The sequence below is a fragment of the Hemitrygon akajei genome, chromosome 7 (assembly GCF_048418815.1).
Source record: "Hemitrygon akajei chromosome 7, sHemAka1.3, whole genome shotgun sequence".
Lineage (NCBI taxonomy): Eukaryota > Metazoa > Chordata > Chondrichthyes > Myliobatiformes > Dasyatidae > Hemitrygon > Hemitrygon akajei.
The window spans coordinates 22,582,998-22,603,782 of NC_133130.1; the positions used below are offsets into that span (position 1 = coordinate 22,582,998).

At 42.2% G+C, this 20,785-nt stretch overlaps 1 protein-coding gene across 2 annotated transcripts in view; it reads right to left on the reverse strand.

The window, feature by feature from the left end:
• The window catches only part of sdccag8 (SHH signaling and ciliogenesis regulator sdccag8), a 415,760-nt gene that overhangs the window by 378,321 nt on the left and 16,654 nt on the right, over nucleotides 1-20,785 (reverse strand). For both annotated transcript variants that reach the window (XM_073050489.1, XM_073050488.1), the window contains exon 4: nucleotides 4,892-5,002. In XM_073050489.1, the coding sequence (XP_072906590.1) occupies nucleotides 4,892-5,002 (111 nt within the window). The remainder of the gene's footprint in view (nucleotides 1-4,891; nucleotides 5,003-20,785) is intronic.

Below are 20,785 nucleotides of genomic sequence, written 5' to 3' on the forward strand. Positions count from 1 at the left end.
TGCCATATATGTTATATGGTTGCATGCATGGGAGTATTGCTGCAGAGTATTGATGGGAGACTTAAAGACAATGAATTAGAGAACATTCTTCCAAATTCTCAGTCACTTTCTCCCATCCGGTCCACCTAGCTGCTCCTACGAGCTTGTGATCATTCACAGATGGATAATTCACACCGTTGCACTAATCTGCCACACAATGAGTTGGGATAAATAACCTATAATGGATTTAAAACATAAAAATGCTCAAAACACAAGTGGGCCATTTCTTGTAAAAGATATTAACCTGATATAATAACTAGCTCTTCCTCTGAAGATAAACCCTGAGCAGTTAACAACAACACACACAAAATGCTGGTGGAACACAGCAGGCCAGGCAGCATCTATGGGAGAAGCACTGTCGATGTTTCGGGCCGAGACCCTTCGTCAGGACTAATTGAAAGGAAAGATAGTAAGAGATTTGAAAGTAGTGGGGGAGGGGGAAATGCAAAATGATAGGAGAAGATCGGAGGGGGTGGGATGAAGCTAAGAGCTGGAAAGGTGATTGGTGAAAGTGATACCGAGCTGGTGAAGGGAAAGGATCATGGGACGGGAGGCCTCGGGAGAAAGAAAGAGGGGGGGACACCAGAGGGAGACGGAGAACAGGCAAACAACTAAATATGTCAGGGATGGGGTAAGAAGGGGAGGAGGGGCATTAACAGAAGTTAGAGAAGTCAATGTTCAGTTATTTGGAGCAGTTATTTGGAATTGGAATATTACATGTAGCAAGATACATTGAAAAACTAGTCTTGCATACTATTGATATGGATCAAATCATTACACAGTGCATTAAGATAGAACAAGGTGAAGCAATAACAGAATAAAGTGTAACAGTTGCAGAGAAAGTGCAGTGCAGGTAAACAATGAGGTGCAAGATCACAACAAGATAGATTGTCAGGTCAAGAGACCATTTTATACTACAGAACTATAACAGCAGGGCAGAAGAGAAAAGTGACTGTCTGGGGTAGCTGGCTATTCTACTGAGGCAGCGAGAATCATAAGCAGAGTCCATGGATGAAAGGCTGGTTTCCATGATGTGCTGTGCTGTGTCTACAACTCTATGGAGTTTCTCCTTATTTTGGATTTCCAGCATCTATGGAATTGTGCTTTTGCAGTATAGAATGATTACCAGTCACATGGAATGACAATTAGATAGATAGATAGATAGATACTTTATTCATCCCCATGGGGAAATTCAACTTTTTTTTCCAATGTCCCATACACTTGTTGTAGCAAAACTAATTACATACAATACTTAACTCAGTAAAAAAAATATGATATGCATCTAAATCACTATCTCAAAAAGCATTAATAATAGCTTTTAAAAAGTTCTTAAGTCCTGGCGGTAGAATTGTAAAGCCTAATGGCATTGGGGAGTATTGACCTCTTCATCCTGTCTGAGGAGCATTGCATCGATAGTAACCTGTCTCTGAAACTGCTTCTCTGTCTCTGGATGGTGCTATGTAGACGATGTTCAGAGTTATCCATAATTGACCGTAGCCTACTCAGCGCCCTTCGCTCAGCTACCGATGTTAAACCCTCCAGTACTTTGCCCACGACAGAGCCCGCCTTCCTTACCAGCTTATTAAGACGTGAGGCGTCCCTCTTCTTAATGCTTCCTCCCCAACACGCCACCACAAAGAAGAGGGCGCTCTCCACAACTGACCTATAGAACATCTTCAGCATCTCACTACAGACATTGAATGACGCCAACCTTCTTAGGAAGTACAGTCGACTCTGTGCCTTCCTGCACAAGGCATCTGTGTTGGCAGTCCAGTCTAGCTTCTCGTCTAACTGTACTCCCAGATACTTGTAGGTCTTAACCTGCTCCACACATTCTCCATTAATGATCACTGGCTCCATATGAGGCCTAGATCTCCTAAAGTCCACCACCATCTCCTTGGTCTTGGTGATATTGAGACACAGGTAGTTTGAGTTGCACCATATCACAAAGTCCTGTATCAGTTTCCTATACTCCTCCTCCTGTCCATTCCTGACACACCCCACTATAGCCGTGTCATCAGCGAACTTCTGCACATGGCAGGACTCCGAGTTATATTGGAAGTCTGATGTGTACAGGGTGAACAGGACCGGAGAGAGTACGGTTCCCTGCGGCGCCCCTGTGCTGCTGACCACCGTGTCAGACCTACAGTCTCCCAACCGCACATACTGAGGTCTATCTGTCAAGTAGTCCACTATCCAATCCAAAATGTGAGAGTCTACTCCCACCTCCGTTAGTTTGTGCCTTAAGATCTTGGGCTGGATGGTGTTAAAGGCACTAGAGAAGTCAATTATAGACTATATTAGAAAAGAGAATTATAGACTACAGGTAGTCCCCGAGTTATGAACGTCCAACCTACAGACAACTTGTACTTACAAACCGAGGAAGGAGAACGCCATCCGCCATTTCAAGTCAGATCGTGACGCCGTCCGCCATTTTAAGTCGCTGCCATTGACACTGTTTAACTTTGTACTTGGCTTAAATTTTTCTTAGTAAGATTCACCCTGACCCTGCCCCCTCCCTCCCCCCCCCCCCCCCCCCCCACCGTTCCGGTCGGCTGGTGGCGCAGTGAGATCAGTGAGTTCAATCCACTGACAGACTGCTCCCGTGCCGGGTTGATGTCGATTCAGTGACTCCCGTACCATCCGTGCGGGTTGATGTCGAGCTCGCAACTCAACCTCATAAAAAAATAACACTGCCATCTCCAGTTTAAATACCCACATGGAATATTGTGGAGGATCGAAAACCCAAACCCAGCACAGCCCCCACTTGTCCCATTTAGCCTGCCTCAGTGCGGTGGTCCTTAGGACCCAGCGGACCTCGGGAGCCGGCGGAGCTCGGGACCCGACGCCCGCAGTGTTTCTGTTCCATTGACGGGAAGCGATCGCAATTGATATTAAAGCGGAAATAATAAAGCGTTTAGAAAGAGGTGTAACGCCATCGGTCATTGGAAAAGCGTTAGGCTACAGTCGGTCAACAATCGGAACAATTTTAAAGGATAACGGATAAAGTGAGAATAATGCAGCATGTGAAACGCCCTGACCTGATGAAAGCTATAATTATTACTAAGCAATGCAGTGGTTTAATTCTTGGAATTCAAACGTTTTTTAAGTGTTTTATATGCATAGAAAGGTAAAATATATACTATATACTAAGACAAACGTTTGACAAACTGACGCTAAATGATACCGGATGTATGCTCTGAGTTACATACAAATCCAACTTGAAGACGGACTCAGGAACAGAACTCATACGTAACCCAGGGACTGCCTGTACTTCATAAGCAGGTATATCTGTAAACCTACTCGATTAGTATATTCAAAGTAAATGTCATTGGAATGCCTTATTTTATTGTTTCACTGTAATTCTTTCCTAATTGGGCTCATGAAAATTCACCTTTCTCTTCTTAGACATTTTGATGAGGGGAAATTGAGTTTAGTGTAAGTTAATGATGGCATATCAAGAATGTGCTTGAAGGAATAAGAACTACTTGTAAGCTGCTCAAGGAAGCACCCAGTGGGAGGATTGTTCCAGGTGGACTTCCAATCATTTAGAGTAACATTTGTGGCTCAGTTTAGAATCGTGGCCATTGTGTCCATCAGCTGACTCTGAGACAAACCGTAGGAGGATAAGGCATGAGTTTTTTTCTGTGACTTTTCTGCCAATGACATGCCTGCTAATGCACAGTGTTGGATTTGAACTAATGAATGCAACTATCAAATACCGTGCACCATTGTGGTACATCCCTCTAAAAGGTCATTGGACAAGTGGAATCATTTGGGTCTTCAAAATGACAAGTGTAGAACATTATGTTCATGGATAAGGTAACAAGGATACAAGTTTAGCCATTTGTTTGCTCCAAAGCAGATTAAGGCATCAGAGCAACTAAGAGATTTACATATGAAAATAATGTCATCTTTATAATTTGGGTAACTGGTGAGCAAATCTGTGAGCACAACGCAGCCACATCTTGCCTGTTGCTGTAGATGATGATTGAATATCACATTCTCTTATAAAATATATTACTTAATATATAATATTAAGTCTATGTGACATTGCAGGAATGGCTGGAAGTGAATGTGAATTGGAGTATCTATGGCTGAGTGCTATAGGCCATATGCACAATCTTAACAGCATGCACATGTTAAATGCATCTTCATCTTGGTCCATGTACCTCCCAAGCTACATTCCTTGAGTGGTATTTCAGCTTAGACCTTGGTCACATCCTGAATTGCATCATATGTGTGTGGTTCACCTTTGTCAACATTTCCTTCTGTAAAGTGGGGTAGCAAATTCAGAGGTAATCTGAACAATTTTCTGGACTTGCAGATATTACCAGTGGTTAGTCAGGGGTAATACAAAGGTCACAGTTGGTGCTGTATAAATACATAACTTATTTCACAATGTACATCTCTGGTACCGTAACAAAATGGAACATATCCCTTGTTAAGCAACAATTCAGTGTAGGCAAAATTGAGTTTCTGGCCCCATATCTTCACATTCAAATTGACTGAACTATAGAGTAGATATCAAGTCAGTAGAAAAATTTTAAATGGATTGCAAATTTTAAGAAGGTTTTATATTTGGGAAAAGGGCAAATTCCTTCTGAATTCTTAACAAAAATAAGGAGGAAAAGATAGCTTCTTTTGCTTTTTCCCTGTTTGTTCATTTAATAGATAGTGACTGTAGAAGTGCCTAAAATTTAATCTGACACACTTGGATAAATTATAGTAGGAATACATTATTACTTTGCTATATTGTTTTGGCAGGAAGAGAAAATATTTTTTATTAAAAGTAGAAAGAGCTAACATCTCATTATTAACTTATCTGAGAAATAAGTACACTTGAACCAACCTTGAAAAGTTTGACCTCTGCCTCCAAATGCTGGATGTATTCTGATCGGTCGTTAAGAATATGTACCAGATCTTGAGTAGACAGCGAGTGTTCGGAATCTTCTTCTGGTCTCTGTATATAAAATGAGTCAAAATATTTATAAGCAATTAGTCTCTATTTATCAAACTTTACAATTTAAGTAACTTCACAAATCAAGTGATTTACTTTCTACACAATTTAGTTTCTCTTCCATCCTTATAGGATGTTGTACAAAAGGATCTACAGTAAAAAATTAGAAATTGTCATTTTACATCAAAATTGTGACCTTGTTATTGTTGCTAAACTAAAGAGGGCTGAAGGGTCTTGGCCTGAAACATCGATTGTACTCTTTTCCATAGATGCTGCCTGGCCTGCTGAGTTCCTCCAGCATTTGGTCTGTATTACCTGGATTTTCAGCATCTGCAGATTTTCTCTTGTTTCCGAATGACTTCTGCTATTTTGGTAAGTACAGTAGCTCAAAAAAATAATTATGCTGTTTTTAGATATACTAGCCTATTTTGACATGCTATTATGCTTTAATGTTTGCTAATGATGACAGATATTGTAAAAATAGTAAATGAAAAGACAGCAGTTATTAACTCTGCATTGAAATGGTGCAAGACTAAGAAGCAAAACACATTGCTCAATTATACCAAAAAATACTAACTGTACAGAATATGCTGAAACCTTGCAGAATGTGAAAGTCAGCACACTCATTTAGACTGCAGTATCATGTTTCAAGCAGATTGGTTGTCTCAGACAGAACATCCGCATGATATGTAGCAGGGACACGCAAACAATGCATGGTACTCGAACCAGAGCATAGGGTCAGAATGCAGATTAACAGATATAGAGCACTAAAGAGAACTTGAAGCAATTGCCATTTGTGATAAAATGTTAGATCACTTGTGAAAGGATAACACTCAGTGTGCAAGCGAGTAAGAAAGGAGGATAGGAGAGGCTCAATCTACAAAAGAGATGGCACAAGTAATCAATGATGTACAAAGTGTGTTTTTTAAAGAATAGAAGCAAGTAAGCTTGAGAAATCAGTACCTACCACAAGAGCAGTCTTAACCAGAAGAAAAGGAATCTGCACACACTCTATGTGAACTCAAAATTTCTAAAGTCTCAAGGAACTGACTGACTAGTGCTAAATACCGCTTCTTTTACTGGAGGCAACTTATTTTATAAATCTGATGTTCTTTTAACAGGTATAATACCATCATCCAATCCAAACTCATCAATTTTCAAAACCTGAAGCAACAATGGATGGGCCATGGGAAAAGTCGAGTATCCCTCTGCAAATGGATACTCGACTTTAGCAGAGAAAACTGGAAGCAACATTTGCTCACTGGCCATGAACACAGGGTGCACCACACCACTGATTGCTTAGTCTCCTATTTTACTCAATGCATAGAAGACTGTGTGGCTAAGCTCAGCACCAATGCCATAAATTTGCCAACAATACGACTGTTGTTTGACGAATCACAGGTGTGATGAGTCAGCTAATGAGAAGTTACCTGGCTGAGTGGTGCTGTAACAATATCCACCCATTCAATGTCAGCAAAACTGAAGAGCTGATTGTTGGCTTCAGAAGAGGGAATGAGAGCAAACATGTGCAAGTTTGCATTGGGTGATAGGCAGTGGAGATAATGAAGCAGCTTTAAATTCCAGGCATTACCATTTTGGATGACCTGTCCTTTAATATGCACATTGATGCAATGTTGAAGAAAGCGTACCCACAACTTTAATTTCTTAAGAAGTTAAGAAGGTTTGAAATGTCATTGAACATTAACAACCTCCCACAGATGAATTGTTGAAAGCATCCTGACTGGTTTTCAGCAAGATGGCAGCACACTTAGACATAGCAGCTGCTCCAGGTCCGACCAAAGGTGTTATTTCGCACCCTTTATGTATTTTCTACAATCATAAGACAATGCAAGTTAATAAGAACATCAAGTACTGCAGGTCTACCCCAACAGTGAGTTGCTTGACAGTGATGGAACTGGACTTACTATGTACTGTAGTTGTGTTATCACCTAAACCTGTTGCATACTGTTGATGTGCCAAGGCAGGGTGTAGTCTGAAAATGGTGTGAAAAATTGTCTTGGACATTTTTCTTGGGATCACAACCACCTTCATTACCAATGTCTAACAGAATACTGCAAGTCAGGTTCACTGGTTATTGGAAAGACTGAAGGCAGGGAGCTGCATTGCTTTGGTTGTTGTGAGGACAAGGCCCTCGGATTGTGGGGTCGCTTGTTGCAGCCGCCCAGGAGACACCAAAGCAATGTGAGAGACAGCAGAGGCATCTCTGGCACTGCTGGAGTCTGTATGGGTTGGGTGTGACCCCACTCATTAGTGATGCCCTCCGGTGTTCACTCGGTGGAAAAGAAATCTGGATCAGGGCAACATCCCCTGCACCATCATTCTATAGGCCATGCCATTCAGGGGCTTGGACTGTATTATTGCTTCTTGTGACTGTATGTTTTCTGCTAGAAATCATATATGTTATGTGCTGTGTGTTATGGGTAATATGTTTTGCACCTTGGCTCCAGCAGAACACTGTTTCATTGGGCTATTTCATGTTTTGTCGAATGATAATTAAATTTGAACTTGGTTGATAAGGCAATTCAAATATGCAGGAAGTTGCAGGATAGTTGTAGTGTCTACCTAATACATCACAGGCACATTACCATTAATAGTTATCTACAGAAGGCATTTCCTCAAGATGGCATCCAAAGATCCCCACCATCAGAGCCATGCCATTTCCCCCCCACAGCTATCAGGTAGGAGATACAGAAGTCTGAAGTTCAACAGCTACTTCTTTTCAACCATTCATTTTTTCAACCAGCTGACATAACCCTAATCACTAACAGTTTAGCAACACCACGACTACTTTGATCACTTTGCATTAAAATGGATGTTATTGTTCTAATTGTGTTCTTTCTTGTAAGAATAGTATTTCTAACTTAATCATATTTAATTCATGCTTTTCTTCTGAAGGCCGTTCAAGCTGATGCTCTATGCCTAGAGTACTGATGTAAGTTGTATTTCACTGCATACACATGTGACAATAAACTCTACTTTGACTGCTTTGGGCACCATGTGCAGGGGGGAGGCCCATGGGCTGTCGGACCTCCGTACGACCCCCAATTCCTCCATCCTCTTGAACTCCTTCACCAGGCGGAGCTTTTCCGGGGGGAGCATTCGTGCGCGGGCATGGAGGGGTGGTCCCTGGGTCGGAATGTGGTGCTGTACCCCGTGTCTGGGCATGGTTGCCGTGAACTGCGGTGCCAGAATCGATGGAAAGTCCGCCAGGATTCTGGTGAATTCATTGTCCAACAGCGTGATGGAGTCCAGGTGTGGGGCCAGCAACTTGGCTTCACCCAGGGAGAACGTCTGGAAAGTCTCGGCATGTACCAGTCTTTTCCCTTGCAAGTCGACCAGCAGGCTGTGAGCTCACAATAAGTCCGCCCCCAGGAGTGGTTGGGCCACGGCGGCCAGTGTGAAGTCCCACATGAACTGGCTGGCGCCGAACTGCAGCTGCACTGTGTGGGTGCCGTAGGTCCGTATCGTGCTGCCATTTGCAGCCCTCAAGGTGGGTCCTGGCTTCCTGTTGCGGGTGTCGTACCCCGTCGGGGGCAAGGCGCTGATTTCCGCTCCGGTGTCGACCAAGAAGCCGCATCTTGACAGTTTCTCCCAGACGTACAAGAGGCTGTCCTGGTGGCCAGCCGCCATAGTCATTAGCGGCTGCTGGCCCTGGCCCTTACAGGGCGGGCGACAACGGCGGGCTTCTGTGCCCCACCGCTGGTGGTAGAAACACCACTGTTCACTGTCCTCCTCATTCCTGCCCCTGTGTTGTGTGCGCCCCCCCCTGCCGGGCCTGGTCTGGTCTGCTGTTGGGCACGTGGCCTGGTAATCTGACCGACGGATACCACGCTCTCCCTCTTGGCTTTCCACAGCACGTTTGCCCAGGCCGCCACCTTCCGGGGGTCACTGAAATCTGTGTCGGCCAGCAGCAGATGTATGTCCTCGGGCAGCTGCTCTAGGAACGCCTGCTCAAACATGAGGCAGGGCTTGTGTTCGTCAGCCAGGGCCAGCATCTCGTTCATCAATGCTGACGGCAGTCTGCCTCCCAAACCGTCCAGGTGAAGCAGGCGGGCACCCTCTCACGCCGTGAGAGGTCAAAGGTCCCAATGAGCAGCGCTTTGAATGCTTCATATTTGCCTTCTTCCGGGGGCGACTGTATGAAATCTGCAACCTGGGCGGCCGTCTCCTGGTCAAGGGCGCTCACTACATGGTAGTAACGCGTGGAATCAGAGGATATCTGCCGAATCTGGAACTGGGCTTCTGCTTAGCTAAACCACACGCGTGGTCGCTGCGTCCAGAAAGTCGGCAGTTTTAGCGAAACTGCGTGAACAGATGAAGAGTCGGTCATCTTTGGTCCAAATCCCGTTTGGACCATCGGGGTCACCAATGTAGCGATGTACTACATACGGAGCTAGAGACGACACGCAGTTGGTAAGCCGTTTCAAGACTAGTTTATTCAAACTTCGCGGCGCTGGCATTTAATCCCTAGCGCCCGCCCTCTCCGGGCGGAAATGACATCAGAGGTGCATTACCAAAGTCTCTGCCCACGAGCTGGCTATTTGTGAGCCGGTACACCTGCGCAGAAAGTGGGTCGCCACAATTTCATCATTTTAAATATATTTATAAATATATTCATTCACATACATACACTTGCCACTTTAAATACAAATATCCTGAAGCCAGTCATTTTTAGCAGATGTGCATCTGAAATACAGAACACAACTTGGAAGTCGTAAAAAAAAATCTTTCTGCAAAGCATTAACAACAGAACACCAGACCTGCACCAAACATCAACTATTTTAACCTAACTTAAATAAGCAAACTATAAAGCACTTTGTAATAATTTATTGGGAAGTAAACCTTTTGAATGGTATACAGGTTTAAGACAGCTGAATATGTTTATACTGTCAATGTACTGGAGTCGAGCCTGGCAATTAACAAGAGAGACAACAGGCGATAAAGAATATTATTCTTAAATGGGGTGGGGGGGGGGGGGGAAACAGCCAATTAAATAAAAAAAGGAAGACTCAGCTTCTAAAAACTTCATCCAGAAACAGTGTGCATAATCCAAGTAGATGACAATATTCAAAAAGTTTTTCATGTTACATTAGGAAATATTTAGTATTTATTGTGCCCATTTTGAATATATATAATAAATGCTGTGGCTGATAGATAACTACTGTATATACACATGTATTTTAAAGCAGCTTTGCTAATATTGATTGGCTCCCCCTTCATCAAAGTGGTTTAGATGGGGCAGAATTTGTCAGGTGTGTCCAGGAAGAATTCCCAATGCATTGTGGACAAGCAGATTAGAGGAGAGGTTATACTGAATCTCGTACTAGGCAATGATCCTGGTCAGGTAACCGATCTCTCACTGGGTGAGCCTTTCAGAGACAGTGACCTCAAACATAGCCTTGGACAAGGATAGAAGCGGTGTGCAAAAGTATGGAAAGTATTTAATTGGGGGAGGGCTAATTATAATACTGTTAGACAAGAACTTGAGGGCATAAGTTGAGAACAGATGCTCTCAGGGAGATCTACAATAGAAAAGGGGAGGTTGCTTAGGGAATACTTGAATGGGGTTCTGAATAGGTTTGTCCTATTGGGGCAGGGAAAGAAACCATGGTTGATTCAAGAGGTGGAACATTTAATGAAGGGAATGAAGGAAGCATAATTAATGTTTAGGAAGCAAAGATAACAAAGAGTGTTATAAGGTAGCCACAAAGAAGGGATTTAAGAGAGCTAGAAGGGCATATCAGAAGGCCTTGGTGAGTATGAATTGAGAAAACCCCTGTAGCATCTGCCGTGTACATGAAGAACAGGAGGATGAATAGTGAGGGCAAAACTAATCAGGGATAAAAGGGGGAACACTTGCCTGCAGTAGAAGGTACAGAGGTCCCTAATAAATACTTTGTTTCAGTATTCTAGAGTTACAGTTAAAATACTAATTTTAACAGCAGTCAGCCTTCAGACCTGAACATGGATTGCAGATTTAATTTAAAATGCAGATCTAACCAATGGCATTCCATTTGACCACAGAAGCCTGTATACGCATGAATGCAGCCCAGAGTCCATGGGAATGAACTTTTTATTAGGTGTCTGGAGCACGTGTGTGAAGAAGGTGGTGGTTTGAAAACTACACCCTATCCTCGTTATATGCGTCTTCAGACAATGCAGATACACAGTTATGCGAGGAACCTATTTCTACCAACATCTCCTTATATGCGTCCAAAACTCAGTTATGCGAGGAGCACTGCTTTCCCATCAATACAAGTCAGGTGTGCACGCCTCACAGCCTCACTCCTGCCAGTCTCGCATTAGTTTTGGCGACGTGTGGATGTGCGATCTTGTGCTCTTAAACTTTTGTTGGTTTTACCTACAGTGCAGTGATTGTTCTTGAAATATTTAACTATGCCTCCTAAGCATCCGATGTCAAGTCCTGGGCCATCAGCCGAGCGGCAGAGAACCGCTTTGACGCTTGAAAAAAAGTTGGAAATTATAAATAGGGCGGTGTCAGGTGAAGGTAACACAGCTCTGGGACGCTACTTCAGCCTGGGTGAGTCCACAATCAGAAACATAAAGACAAATGCTGAGAAAATAAAAAGTGCAGTGGTTGAATCCTCACAAGTGATTTCAAAGATTGTTACTAAAGTGTGTAACCCGATTATGACAAAAATTGAGAAAATGTTGAGTTTGTACAATGACCATGAAATAAAGAAAAAAACAACTCTTAGTTCCGATCATCTTTGTGTGAAAGCTTTGGAAATTTATGATCGCCTTTGTTCAGAGGCCAGTGAGGAAGTGCCAAGTGATATTGTTAACTTTAATGCAAGTAGGGGATGGCTTGCTAAGTGTGTTAATCGTCACAGGCTTCACAACTTAGCTGTGTGTGGTGAGCAAGCTAGTGGTGATCACGAAGCTACTGAATGCTACACTGAGCGGTTGCAGGCTATGATAGCTGAGTTAGGCATCACACCAAAGCAGATGTTTAATGCAGATGAGATCAGGCTTTTTTGGAAGCGTATGCCGAAACGCACTTACATAAGTAAGGATGAAAAAACTGTGTCAGGTTTCAAGGCAGCAAAGAATAGATTGACTTTGCTCATGTGTTCCAATGCCAAAGGAGACTGTAAGATGAAGCCTCTCTTAGTTTACCATTCACTAAACCCCCGTGCTCTTAAGGGTTTGAGTATGAAAATGCTTCCTGTCCACTGGACAGCTAACAAGAAAGCATGGGTCACTGGGTCAAAACTTTGAAGATTGGTTTGCTAATCATTTTGCTGTTGAGGCTGAATGCTACTGCCAGGAACAGAATATTGCCTTTAAAGTTCTTTTGTTGCTTGACAATGCGCCAGCCCATCCTAAACATTTGGACAGCATTCATCCTAACATACCAGTGCGTTTCCTGCCGCCTAACACGACATCACTGATTCAACCACTCGACCAAGGTGTGATATCCATATTCAAGGTGTATTTTTTCTTTTTATGGTGAGCTATCTCTCAGATGCTGTAAGCAACAGACGATTTTGAAAATCCCGGGAGTTTACCAATGGTGAGGGATTGGTGGAAGTCCTTCAACATCAGACATGCCATCAGCAATATTGATGAATCCTGGAATGAGGTCAGGTCTTCCACTCTCAATGGAGCATGGAAATCAATTTGGGTGGAAGGTGTGGAAATCAAGGGGTTTCCTGCCTTCACTGCAGCTTTCCAGGATTGTGTGGCCCTGAGCCTTAAAATTGGTGGGGAAGGAGTCTCAGATCTTGAGACTGCTGACGTGGTAGAACTCCTGGATACTCATGACGAAGAATTAAGTGTGGGTGACCTTCTGTGTAACTCAGACTGAAGGTGATAACAACGATGAAGAAGAAAGTGTCGAGTTGCAGGTGAAGGATTTTACGATGAAGCAACTGGCAGAATTTTTTAAGGCTGCAGAACACTTGGCACAAATGGTGATGGACATGGACCCAAGTTTAGAACGGAGTCAGCATTTCAGTCATTCCCTGCAGTCGATCCTTCTTCCCTACAAGCAAATTTATGTTGAAAATCAAAATGCTGCCAAGCAAACAACCCTCACCACTTTCTTCAAACCGGTGTCATCTCCTGCTGCCGGCAGTACTGAGCATTCTGTGAGCCTTCCTTCACCCCTTGCTGTCCTTGATGATCCTGATGACACACAACCATCCACCTCATTCACGTAAAGCTGCCCGACACCACAACAACCACTCATCTCCCGGAGCGAACACACCTGCCACTGTTGGTGAGTACGGTACACCCTAGTATGTTAACTTTCTATGATTTATTACATTGAATATTACCTTAAATTGATGAAACATAATACGAATGTTGCCTTGTGGTACTGCTTTTGTGTCGTATTGGTATGAAAATGTGAATAAATTACAGATAAAACATACAGATAAAACAGGAGGAGGAGTATAGGAAACTGATACAGGACTTTGTGATATGGTGCAACTCAAACTACCTGCGTCTCAATATCACCAAGACCAAGGAGATGGTGGTGGACTTTAGGAGATCTAGGTCCCATATGGAGCCAGTGATCATTAATGGAGAACGTGTGGAGCAGGTTAAGACCTACAAGTATCTGGGAGTACAGTTAGTCGAGAAGCTTGACTGGACTGCCAACACAGATGCCTTGTGCAGGAAGGCACAGAGTCGAATGTACTTCCTAAGAAGGCTGGCGTCATTCAATGTCTGTAGTGAGATGCTGAAGATGTTCTATAGGTCAGTTGTGGAGAGCGCCCTCTTCTTTGTGGTGGCGTGTTGGGGAGGAAGCATTAAGAAGAGGGACGCCTCACGTCTTGATAAGCTGGTAAGGAAGGCGGGCTCTGTCGTGGGCAAAGGACTGGAGAGTTTAACATCGGTAGCTGAACGAAGGGCGCTGAGTAGGCTACGGTCAATTATGGATAACTCTGAACATCCTCTACATAGCACCATCCAGAGACAGAGAAGCAGTTTCAGTGACAGGTTACTATCGATGCAATGCTCCTCAGACAGGATGAAGAGGTCAATACTCCCCAATGCCATTAGGCTTTACAATTCTACCTCCAGGACTTAAGAACTTTTAAAGCTATTAATGCTTTTTGAGACGGTGATTTAGATGCATATCATATTTTTTTTTACTGAGTTAAGTATTGTATGTAATTAGTTTTGCTACAGCAAGTGTATGGGACATTGGAAAAAAGTTGAATTTCCCCATGGGGATGAATAAAGTATCTATCTATCTATCTATCTATCTATTTAGGAAGCCCTCTGGAACACATCCCTATTTTCTACATTTAAATAATTATTCACATTATGCAGCGGCTGCGAGGAACATATCTTCCGCATATAACGAGGAGAGGGTGTATATGTAGTTCAGAGGAAGCAGTGTAGACACATTGTAACTATGGAATTGTCCAGCTGTTGCCTTTGATCTTTAGCATAAAAATGTCATGTGATATTGTCAAGCAGGCCTCTTCTTCAAAGAATGTTGCAATTTGATGCCTGTTGCTCGTTTGTGTTGAATAAAACACTTCTTTAGCCACTAGCTTCAGTGTCTCTCTGATGACTTTGTTCACGTCACAACACCGGTCAGTATAGAACAGGCTAGTATGCTAGAAAATGTTGAGGTTAATAAAGGGCAGAGTTGGAACTTTTAAAAAAAACACTGGGATAGACATGTTCGCAGGGCTGGACATGTTATACCCACAGTTACAACAGGAAGTGAGGGAAGAGATTGCTGTGCCTTTGGTGATGACCTTTGTGTCCACACTGGTCGCAAGAGTAGTACCAAAATATTAAACGATAGCAAATGATATTCCTTTAATCAAGTTAATAGGGAAATTCCTGGGAATCATAGACCTGTGGGTCTTACAGCAACAGTGGGCATACTATTAGAGAGGATTCTTAGAGACATGATTGATCAGCATTTGGTGGAACAGAGGGTTCTTGGGATCCAAGTCCATAAATCCCTCAAAGTTGCCACGGAAGATGGTAGGGTGGTTCAGGTGGTGTTGGCCTTTGTTTTTCAGAGCACTGAGTTCAAGAGCCATGACGTAATATAATTCTATAAAAAAACTCTGGTTAAACCACACTTGGAGTATTATGTTCAATTCTGGTCACCTCATTTTAGGAAAGATGTGGAAGATTTAGAGAGTGCAGAGGAAATTTACCAGGATACTACCTGGACCAGAGAATAGGTCTTAGGAGGAAAGGTTGAACAAGCTAGAGGTTTTCTCTTTGGAGCAAAGGAGAATAAGAGACGAGACTTAGAGGTGTACAAGATGATAAGAAGGCATAGACAGAATGAACAGCCAGCGACTTTTTCCTGGGTAGTAATGGCTAATACAAGAGGACACACTTCTAAGGTGATTGGAGGAAAGTATAGGGGAGGATGTTAAGGAAACACAGATAATAAGTAAGTGGAACACACTTCTGGGGGTGGTGGTAGAAGCAGATACACCAAGGACATTTAAAAGACTCTTATATTGGCACATGAATGAAAGATAAATGGAGGGGTATATGGGAGGGAAAGGCTAAATTGATCAGAGTAGGTTAAAAGATTGGCAGAACATCTGGGTCAAAGGGCTGTATTGTGTTGTATTGTTCTATGCATATTAATTTCTTTTGATTATTAACAAAAGTTGTTCCAGAATTTTGATATAAAAGCAGGTGCAAATTATGTCAAATAATATGGAGCACATAGTATGAAATTATATATGGAATCTGTGTTCCACAATTTGTGACGAAGTTAAATTTAACATTTATTTCTTGGTATTATTTCCTACATGATTTTGCAAAGAAACTGCTATTTGATGGCTTTGGCTAAATGTCTTGGATTGTTGCCATGTTAAAATTAAATATCACAAACAGTTTAGAGAGACGACATGGTTTAGAATGGGACCTAATTGTTGCAAAAATCAAGTCAAGACTCAACGATTACTTAGTTACTACAGTTATTTGGGATAATATACTTAGGCTATTCATTCTCCTGAAACTCGAAGTAATATGCTAGTGCTACTTTAAATTGGTAAAGTTGCTAACAGCAAGTTCAATACCACCCTTTACCCCATCCCTCCGATACCTTATCCTTAGCAGTACCACTGCTAACTACACTATCGATTAAGATCACTCAGTAATAACAACTACACATTTGTGATACTTCAAACAACATGCACAAAATGCAGGTGGAACACAGCAGGCCAGGCAGCATCTATAAGGAGAAGCACTGTCGACGTTTCGGGCCGAGACCCTTCGTCAGGACAGTGCTTCGCCTTATAGATGCTGCCTGGCCTGCTGTGTTCCACCAGCATTTTGTGTGTGTTGTTTGAATTTCCAGCATCTGCAGATTTCCTTGTGTTTGTGATACTTCATTAGTTTTCTTAACAGTTTTCAACACTTACTAGCAGTTAGACTGCTGCACAACTCCACATTGAACATGACCCATACTTATTGATTGAGAAAGAACTTCTTTCCTTCTGCCATGTCATAGTCATAAAATCAAAGAAAATTACAGCACAGAAACAGGTCCTTCAGCCCACTTAGTCAATAACGAAACCATTTAAACTGCCTGCTCTCTTCAATCTGCACCCAGACCATAGCCCTCCACGTACCTATCCAAACTTCTCTTAAACACTGATATCAAGCTTGCATGCACACTGTCATGAATAGAGTGAAGCTTTCTCTCAAGTTCCCCTTAAACTTTTCACCCTTCACCCATGACTTCTGGTTGTAGTCGCACCCAACTTCAGTGGAAAAAGCCTGCTTGCATTTACCCTATCTATGCCTCTCAATTTTGTATACCTCTATCAAATCTCCTCCCAATCTTCTACATTAAGGATTAAAATCCAAACACATTCAATCTTTCCTTACAACTCAGATCCTCCAGCAACATACTTGTAAATTTTCTCTGTACTCTTTCAACCTTATTTACATCTTTACTATAGGCAGGTGACAAAAACTATGCACAATACTCCAGATTAGGCCTCACTAACTTATGACAGAACTTCAACATAACATTCCACCTCCCGTACTCAGTACTTTGATTTATGAATGCCAATGTGCCAAAGGCTTTCTTTACGAGACTATCTCCCGTGACGCCACTTTCAATGAATTATGGACCTGTATTCCCAGATCCATTTGTTCTATGTAGAGAATGTGTGGCATTGTTGAGACCCAATCCAGATTTGGGGGGGGGGGGGGGGAGGTATAGGAAGAGGGGAAAAAAAAAAAACAGAAAAAGACTAAAGACCCAGGACAAGTATGGAGGGAGAGAGAGACTGTCACACACACCACCTATCATATCCCAGCTTCTCACAACATTGCTAATTCCTCCTCCTCGCCCACCTACCTTACTCTTTACAACTGGATCCACTGCCAGATGGTGCTGTTTCCCTCTCCATACTTTTATTCTGGCTTCTACCCTCCTCCTTTCCAGTCCTGATGAAGGATCTCAGCCCAAAAGGCTAACTTGTTAATTTCCCTCTATAGATAATACCCAACTGCTGAGTCTCTGTACTATTTTATGTGATGCTCTGGATTTCCAGCACATCTTAGTAATCGCATGTCTTTGCTCTGTCTGTAGTACTCCCACAAAACAACAAATTTCATGTCATAGGTCAGCCATAATAAATCTGATGATGATATGAAAGTTCATTATTTATTGGGCAAGTCCCTTTGGTGATTTTCCCATTGCATTCAATTATTCTAGTTTTCATTGAGCAGAATGAGAAGCATTCATTCAAATCATCAATATAAATGTTAAATATTCAAGGCTTCACTACTTATCCATTTCAACAGTTACTCACGACATTCTGAAAATTATCCACTTATCCGATTCAGTTTCTAAGTTAACCTCTGCCCTAACATGCCAATGTATTACCCAAACCGTGTGATCTGATCTTGTATAGTACAGTTATGTGTCACTTAGTCAAATGTATTCCAGAAGTCCAAATATTTTCCCCATTTGTTACATCCTCAAAGAATGTGCAAATTTGTCAAATCAGTATTAGGTTTATTATCACTATCATATATTGTGAATTTAGTTTTGCAGCAGCAGTACAATTTCTCCTCATAAAACTATTAGGATTCTGTTTGATTATTTTACTAATGGTGTTTAAGTGTATTGCTATTTCATCCCCAATAGTGAATTCCAGCATATTCCAAGCCTAATTACATATGCTATCTGCCTCTATTATAACTTGATAAGTGGCATTACAATTCTTCAATTATCTGGGGTCTCCGCAGAATATAGTACTTTAGTAGATTACAGCCAACATGCCCATGTATCTGCAACTTTGAGAGACTAGGATGCAGACAGGTATCTCTTTTTCCCCTTTGTAATATAAATTGCTTTAAGTTCCTTCATCCCTTGAGTATCCTTATTACCTGTTGCTTGTTTTCAACACTTCCTACTCATGAAAACCAATGAAAAATATTCAAAATCTCAGCTTTTTTTCTATTCCCCATTATTAATTTCTCAGTTGCATCCTCTAGAAGACCAATGTTTATCCACTCTCTTCCTTTTCATATATCACAAGAAACCAGTTTTTAATTATTTCTATATGCTCCTCCTCTTTAAACATTTTGGTCACACTTTGAAAGGCAAGCGATAGGACAGCGAATTGAATTTCTTTTAAAGAAGCCAGTAATTTGGCATCTTTCTCACAGACCTTTACTTCATCAGACTATGCCTCCATATAGATATATCAAATATCTCCTTCAACTTCCTCCACTGTTGACCTAAGTAATGGAAAGCATCATCAACTGCCAAAATGGCATTTACTTACCAATACCTGCACACCCGTGGCTGTGACATCCCAAACACGGTGCTGGGCTCTAGATCTCATGAAACAAAGAGCTAAATTCCAGATGCAAGTTAAGAGTGACTTTTCTTGATGTAAAAGCAGTTTTTGACTGATTAGGCCATAAAGGAGCCCTGGTAAAGCTGAAGTCATTAGATACCAGAGGGATAACACTACAATGGCCGGAGACAAAACTCAGAAAGGAAGATGGCTGTTTTTATTGGAGATCGAATGCCCAGCAAGGGAGGTACTGAGGCCCAATACTTGGAGCTTAGTGGTGAATTTAGAAGCAATGGTAGTATTGAATGGTGAGCAGTAGTCAATGAAGAGCATCCTGACATTGACCATTTCATTGACCAGAGTGGAGTGAAGAACAAATGAAATGGCATCTGCTGTTGGCCTGTTATGATGGTAAGCAAATTTGAGTGGATGTAGGTTACTCTCCAGGCAGGACTTGATACGCTTCATAACCAACCTCTCAAAGCACTTCATCATGATGGATGTAAATGCTAATAGACGATAGACAGTGAGGCAGGTTACAGTGTTCTTCTTGGACACCAGTATGATTGTTATCTACTTAAAGCAGGTGAGCACCTCAGACTGCCAAAGTGAGAGGTTAAAGATATCTGTAAACACACCAGCTAGTTGTTTTAGCACAAGTCTTCAGACTTTGGCCAGAAAAACCATCTGGGCTAGATGCTTCCATGAATTCAGCTTCCTGAAGGAGGCGCTCACGTCAGCCTCAGAGACTGAGATCACAGGGTTGACAGGGGCTGTGGGAGTTTAAGGCACCTCCATGTTCTACAGTGATACTGAACACCATCCAGGACAAAGGAGCCCAATTAATTGATACACATCATCATCCTAAATATTCTCCCCTCACCCCGCCCAATCATCAGTGCACAATAGATGGGATATTGACCACAAGCAAAATGCAGTTACTTCGTAGGATACTCAGATACACCACCACCACAAGGAACCAATGTAGCAAATGCCTTGCATTATTAATCTCTTATACTGTATGTTCCCCTCCAAATTATAGTACCTTAAACATTTTGATAGTACTTCATCTAAAACTCCTATCCAACGATATTGTGGGAGTTCCTTTACAGAAGGTAACATTAAGGTAGCATAGTAGTTAGTGCAACACTATTACAGTTCAGTATGTCTCGAGTTTGATGTTCAATTCCAGCCCAGTCTGCAAGGTATAATACAGTGCATGCTCCCCGTGACTGTATGGGTTTCCTTCAAGTGCTCCAGTTTCCTCCCAAAGATATATGGCTAGTAGGTTAACTGGTCATTGTAAATTGTCCTGTGCTTAGGCTAGTGGTAAGTAGGTGGGTTACTGTGTGGTGCAGCTCATTGGCCTGGAAGGGCCTAGTCTATGCCACATCTTTAAATAAATTTTTAAAAAACAGCATTGGTATGGTTCAAGGAGCAGTTCACCGCCAAGAACAATCAATGATGGGCACTAAATAACCGCCTTGCCTATGCTGTAGATACAAAAAAGAAACAACAGACACGAGGAAATCTGCAGATGCTGGAAATCAAGCAACGCACACAAAATGCTGGTGGAACGCAGCAGGCCAGGCAGCATCAATAGGAAGAAGCACTGTCGACGTTTTGGGCTGAGACCCTTTGTCAGGACTAACTGAAAGAAAAGATAGGAAGAGATTTAAAAGTAGGAGGGGAGGGGCAAATCAGAAATGATAGGAGAAGACAGGAGGGGGTGGGGTGAAGCTAAGAGCTGGAAAGGTAACAAATCTTATACATTTTGCAAAATTGATGCCAGAGCCCTACTCCAGGAGGTTCTGGTAATTCTTTTACATCTTTTAGTATTTACAGACTAGATAAGCCAAAGGGTTTGTTGCTGTGCTGTGGTGCTCTATGACTCCAAAACTAAATCCAGGTTAAGTGTAAATGATCTCACATTACTCCTCAAGTATGACTACCAAGCTTCCAATTACTCTGTTTTTAG